We start from the raw sequence: 6930 nt of genomic DNA, 5'->3' as shown, positions 1-6930 counted from the left end.
AATGAATTTCAGAAAGAGGTTTGACATATTAATCCTTTCTCCCAAGAACATTTAATAATAATAATAATAAAAATCTCCAGTGTCCCAACTTAAAAACAGGCTTTAAGTTGGAACAGATGTCCAGATCGGCTAAAAATATGATTTCATAAACTTAAGTTGAATTGCTTGCTTGTCCACCATCATTGCAAGTTTGAAACTTGAGTATCAGCCTTGAGATCGAGCGTGGTTATTGTCATGTGGAGATCCTGGTGCAGCAAACAGGAAAAAGTCGGCATCCATCAACGCCGAATTCGCGCCATTCATGTTCTGCGACAGTGGCCGAAATGATGGAAAGCCTTTCGATGATGGACAATTAACCATCGCAACTCTGATTTGATCCCCCTCTTCAAGTCAAGACTATTTGAAAATAACAAGCATGTTCATCCACATGATAACCTCGAGTTTCTGAAAGCAGCAGCACGGCTCAAAAATAAATAAAGAAAGAAAGAAACAAATGAACAAGCGTAAGGGAAGTTCGTGTCCTCGAGCAGGGCACATTTGCTGTGGATTTTCCAAGATCACTCGTTCAATCGAATGGTTATGGGGATTTCCATCTCGCACTTTTAGCGAGAAGAGAAGTTGCAAGGTTACTGATGGAATGCGCAAATGGCACCAAGAACCTAGTGTTATGTTGTTTTTATTGTCGGGGCTGGGTCATTGGTCTAATTCTTCAAGCTTCGTGGACCGGTCCAATGGTCACTCGCCACATCACCCCCTTATTTATACTGTTCATTTGGGTGCCTGCTATTCACCGTACATACGCCTTGGGATTTGGCCTGGCACACTGGACCTGGGTCTATGTAATATTGCGCGGGTCACTGGGCTGTCCCCATTTATTAAGTTGCCCCCAAGAGGGCACGGAGGAAGAAGAAGACGAAGATGGTGGTGGTTAATGTGAAGAAGGCGGCGGATGAGTCGGTAGAGTTCCTTTACGAGTGCCCTGCTCTTCGACCATCGACGAGATCGCCGATTCCATCTGCGACATCTCCGCTCTCCAGTCCAAGATCCATACCCTCTCCCGCCTCCTCAGACGCCGTGCCCTTACGGACGACGCTTTCAGAGGTACCTGCTATTCTTTCTCTTCGCTTGGTTTCTTCTGCTTTCTTTCGTTTCTTGAAGAATTCTCAAGAGCGAAAAGGAAATCCCTCCTCTTCAATCCAACTTATTATTGGTCTGATAGCTATCTTAAAAAAATTGTGAAACCTTTGCGGTTCCCTTGCTTTTAAAGTTCCAAGCTTTTTACTGTTTAGCAGAAGAAATTGATGGATGCCTATTTCTTCTGTTTCAGAAAGTTATCCAGATGCCGTGGTTGCTCTGGAGAGAACGTTATCAGAAGCTGAGGCTTATGCTTCTAAGGTCAGATTCAAAACGATCTTCTTCTTCTTCTCCTCCTCCTCCTCCTTTCTAGCTTCATCGTTCTAATTCTTATAAGGCAGATCCCTATTGTGTATATTTCTTTCATTTTTTTTTGTCCAAATACAAGTGAAAAGCATGGAAAGTTTGGGATGGCAAAAAACTTGCAGAGTAGCAGTCAGTTTACATTTCTTGGTTTTGCTGTCTCAGGAGCACTCATTGAAAGATTGGAATTTTGTTCCAGGACCAGGTTCAGTACAAACGATTCTTGTCGCCTTATGCCCTCGGAGCACATATTAAGAGCGTTGAGAAGGAAGTCAAGAATTCTCAACTGATGAGCTTGTCTGATTTAAATCTCGCACAATTCTTTTCTGGTACTTCTTCTGTATATATTGCTTAGAATGCTGTCCACGTGCTATGCATTAATTTGAGTTATTCATGATCATATATTACTAAAAAAAAAATCATCCATTTTCTTATTCGTTTGTTGGTTAAAATGAAATTTCAATGAGGGATTCTTTTTTCAATGCCATTAATACCTAATTATAAGTCGTCACCGGTGAGGTGTTACCAACTAGAAACTTTGTACACCTTGCATTGATGGCATTCAGCCTGTGCCTGTAAACTTTTACTCATTTTTGTTCTCAAAGGTAGGATAATTTTTGAAATTTGTAAAAATATGCGATAGATGGTAGCAAGAACATCATGGAGGATGCCTAAGAGAGAGTAAAACACACATTTTATTAGGTTAGCATTAGCCCAAAAAGTAACAAAAAGGATCTAATACATTAGGTCTAATTGTATAACGTCCCAGAGTATTCTTTACTAGTATAGGAATCATCATTATTAACTAGTCTGCACAACATGAATATTTATCATTAAAAGTTGGATACCTGTCTGGCTGCTTGAGATGATCTCATAAACCTGTTTCACAAGTTTGTAAGCCTAAAGTGCTATTTCCTTTTTCACCTTAGCTGTATGAAATTTTTTACATGTCATTTTCAGTGGTTAAACTTCCGCACACCCATATCTTGGCAAGTTCTTAGCCAACTTTCATTCCAAACATTGGCTGCACTTGTTTTTATGGATTTTTTTTGGCGGCTAGTGATGCATCCAGTAAGCTTCGTATCAGTATTGGCCCTTCAAACTTGCCTAATGTTTGGCCTGATGGCATTCTGAATGGGCTTGAGATTATGAAGATGAACATTTCCACCAGTTCCGTTATTGTTATTGCACCACCTGGTTGAAAGAAAAAAATTGGTGTGATATTGGGCTCAGATGCCTAGTACATTGCAAATCCCAAAGGGCCATGAAGGAATTCAATCCTTTTGAAGTCACCTTCGGTAATAAAATTCCAGTTAACCATATCTTGGCAAGCTCTCAGCCAATGGTAGGCTGTCCAATATCTCAAACATTGCATTCCCTGATGGGTCCTAAGAAATTCAGTCACCGTGGAAGTAGCATAATAGAATCAACCAGCTATTTTGCCAGCCCTGTCTACTGAAATAGATATTTTTAGAGTCTTGGCAATTGAAGGTTGCATACTAACGATAGGAGATGCTTTATTTTTTAGGCCTCTAACGAGGATATGATAGGCTAGTTTAGTAACATAGTTTTCTTCCTTTTATGCTATTTTTAATTGTATAAACTAGAAAACACTTACCTTGAAAGGATTGTGAAGGGGTAGAGAAAGAGTAGCACACCTCCCCTATGATAACATTTTGAGAGGAGATCTTCTTGATTCGTGTATGTATATGCTAGAAGTATAGCTAGAAGAAGTAAAATCTGGGACTAACAATGCATATTATCTGAACTTAGTGATCTTTGGAGGAGGGAAAGAGTAGCATGACTTTACAATGATAAGTGAACAAGAGGATATTGAAATTCATTTTAACAATTATTTTAGAAGTTATTTGCTATTCAAGAATAAGAAGTTTGGAAAGCTCACCAGATTTGATGTCATAACATAGTATTTATACAATGTACCAAACAAATCATTCACAGGGTTCAAAGCAAGAGCAGTGAATTGGGAATTTGGAAACCAAGAGATAATCTCCCTATCATAAATTATAACTTGATGCTATGAACTATCCAACCTTTACCTAATCCGAGTACTATGCTTCCCAATATTATATTCTTTATGTAGGAATGCTCCATACTCTACCAAATTTTTATTTGAAAGAGCCTCATCTCAAGATTTCATGCCAACATTGCTACCAAAAGAACCTTCCACTTCACCATAGTTCTTGGATGTATGCATTAAATAGTTTCAGATACGATTCCTATATGGTCATTTCAAGTGTGGTAATGCATGAAGGACATGCAAGGAAGGTAGAAGCTAGCTAGATGCCTTAGATCAAAAGTGAACTGTCCTTCTTGAGAAACATAAAACAGATCTGCTTCTTAGGGGCCAACTCTACTTAAAACTTATTAATGAGTATATATATCACATTCCCATGTTTAGCTTCCTTAATAAGGGCCACTTGTTATGAGTTAGAGCCGCCGAAAACCTCTGACAGGTAATTTTTACATGCATGCTCTTTTAGTGCTTTCTATCACCTTCTACGTCACATTTACAATTTTATCAAAGCTTACGTTTTATTGAACTACTTATTGTCAATCACAACCTCAACCACCCGAAGATGATTCCAATGACATGCACTTGCTTTTGAGAGGCATCACTAAGGTAAAGGTATCATATGCAAGTTAAAATTGGCATTCCCATGTAAGAGCTATATGAATGCCGGTTTTACCAAAAAAAAAAAAAACAGGAACCACATTTGCAATTCCCATGTCATATTTCCCATTTTCTTATTCCACTAAAGAGATGTTAACCAGGAACCACCTAGACTCTTACCTTTAACAATGTTAACATGGAGAGAAAAATGACAACTTTCTGCTTGGGTGCAATGCTCATCTTATCATTCATATAGGGCAATTGCCCTGTAAAATGAGGTTATCACCAACATATGGCCGCATGAGTAGAAACCCCAGTAGCTGTTTGAACCATAAATATGAGAATTCCGGAACTTTGAGAATTTACTCGTAAGCTCCCAATTTTGAAGGACTTTGAACATCGATAATTATTATCAGATTCTACATAATAGAATTGTATGAGAATTTTGATTGAAACTAAACTTTAATGGGCCAACTCAAAATATCTTACTAGAATTTGGGCCAATTCAAAACGAAATGCTCCAGACCCTCAGCTAATCGTTACTGTATCCACATTTAAATCCTCTCTCTCTCTGTGGGTGTGTGCACGCACAAGCGCGTGCACACATGCACATGCATGTGTAGTTTTGAGCATTTCAGAATTTCTAGTTTATTGCAATAGCTTTGCCGTAACATCTTTTTGGAAGACAACCTTTTAAATATAGTTAAATTGTGACTTCTCCTTTGGACTAAGAATTCTTTTTCTGTGCATAGCTTCATAATCTTATGGCTGAATCTCTGTTTTCACAAATTTTATCTCTTTTTTACCTGTACTCATTTATCGTTCTTTATAACCTTAACTTTCCTGTCTAAACACTAACTGCTATTTGTTAACTTGATGTGCATCTGAGATTATATTTTTTTTGCTGCTGTTGTATTGTCTGATAATATCATACAGAAGTCCATTTGCTTTTTCTAATTCTCGAGCTATCATTTATTTTCTAGATAGTGACCATCATGATGGTATGCAACTATGGTGGGCTGGAAAGGAACTTGTTAGGGGAAAAAGGTTATCTGATTACATAGGTGAAAATGAGAATACAAAGGTAGGTGTACTTTGTAAAATCAAAGTCACATATTTCCAGGGAATTCCTTACATGAGTCAGTCTTTTGATGGCAGATTATCATCAGATTGAAGTCAGCTTCCACAGGGATGTAAGGTTTGTCATATTACTGGAAGATATGCAGCTGTTGTTTAATCTGTTTTGTGCCGTTTTGTTGCTTGTGGCTGTTCCTGGTAGCTTTTAGCTTCCTCGAGTGTTTGGTACATGTCTGGTAGGTTGCCATCAGGTCTGCAGTCCCATACATGTTGAATTGTTCTTTTCAATATCGCTGTTCACGTAACAAGTAAACTTTGGAGGAATGCAGGTGTCGCAACAGTAGCATCATTAGTGAATAAGGAAAAAGTATCCTGTGCACAACTATTTCAAAGAAAAAAGTATCCTGTGCACAGTTATTTCAAAGAATCTTTCAGCACGACTCTTTCAGTTCAAGCACAAACTTTGTAACCCTGATCTTTTAATATTCTGTTTCTTGTGTAGTATGAGATTCATGGTTTAGCAAAGATATACTACTTTCTAGTTTCAGAGGACATCTAACACCTGCAAGTACCTTCCAAGATATCATCTGTAATGATTAATGTTCAGATAGTTGATATTCTTGTCTTATATCTTTGACTGCATGAATGTTGACCTTCTGAAATTACTAATATACATCAGAATTTGATATCTTGTTATACTCATCAAAGAGGCAGATTATACGAAACATCCATATAACAAGTTGCTGTTGCTGACAACTATGGTGCGGTCAAATACATGGAGCATATTGTAACTTATATCACATGTTGCCGAGTATGATCCTGTCCTGGTTGCAGCTTTTATCTGCAGACTAATCAGGAAAAACTCGAAAAAGATGAGCAAGTGGTATACAGAAAAGGTTGCAAGGCTGTGTGCTTTTCTTATGTTCTTTTTCTACCATGCCAGTAGCCACTTGGGAACATGCATTGCAATAAAGTTCATGGTCAGACAAGTTGCTTAATGGAGAAGTTTTGCAACTCTTCAAAGTATCCGCAGGGAAAAAACAAAAAGCCACTATGTAACTCTTGATGTCATTAATGTGCTTTATTTGCTGCATATTCCAGCAATCATTATGAAAGAAGCCTTTTAACATAATTTGATGAGCGTATGTTTATATAATGGAAGCAGCAACAACGCTTAGGAGTAATCTGTCATTAGCTCCCCAGACAAGAAATATCTAAGATGAATTAAGTGCAGATAATCTTCAGAAATATATTATATTCTCAGCAATTGCACTGTTCAGTTACATTTAGAGTGAAGGATTAGAAAATAGAAAAAAAATCATGCATTTGTGTTCTTGCTAATATAATATTTTTAAATTTTGTACTTGTTAATGACTTGTATGATGACAAAGGACTTATTTATTTGATTTGTCTTGGACTTATTCCGGAACAAGTTTCGAGATATGGATGTATGTGAATAGCCTTGTTTATGATCATCAACGACTTTATGTTACTCTGGTCAAGGGTGAAGAATATGACTATATCCGTGATCGAGAATCCTTTAGAGCTTGAGATATTAAGAAGCACCACTTAAGATTACCTTAAAAAAAGGTATTATTTAAGCAATAAGCTTATAGCAGAATGATCGTGCTTTGTCAAATTAATTGCCTACTATCAAAATAAAACTAGATCATCATATTAAAGTAATAGTTGGTATTTTTTTTCTGAGATATTTAAAGATCATGAAATGCCATAAGATTATCATGCTCACATAATTTTTTTTTTTTTTTTTTTAGCAACAGGGC

The 6930-nt window shown here is 37.2% G+C and overlaps 1 protein-coding gene across 1 annotated transcript; it reads left to right on the top strand.

Moving 5' to 3' along the window:
• Nucleotides 1–123: 123 nt before the first annotated feature.
• LOC103721901 (cilia- and flagella-associated protein 298-like) lies at nt 124–6302 on the top strand. The gene is given in 7 exon segments (XM_008812283.4): nt 124–976; nt 979–1101; nt 1328–1395; nt 1637–1766; nt 5053–5153; nt 5228–5267; nt 5861–6302. Coding segments are annotated over 6 exon segments (519 nt in total). The 5' UTR covers nt 124–918; the 3' UTR covers nt 5267; nt 5861–6302.
• Nucleotides 6303–6930: the final 628 nt, after the last annotated feature.

Source organism: Phoenix dactylifera, chromosome 13 (assembly GCF_009389715.1).
Source record: "Phoenix dactylifera cultivar Barhee BC4 chromosome 13, palm_55x_up_171113_PBpolish2nd_filt_p, whole genome shotgun sequence".
NCBI classification, from domain to species: Eukaryota; Viridiplantae; Streptophyta; class Magnoliopsida; order Arecales; family Arecaceae; genus Phoenix; species Phoenix dactylifera.
This window is presented reverse-complemented; position numbering and strand designations above follow the sequence as displayed.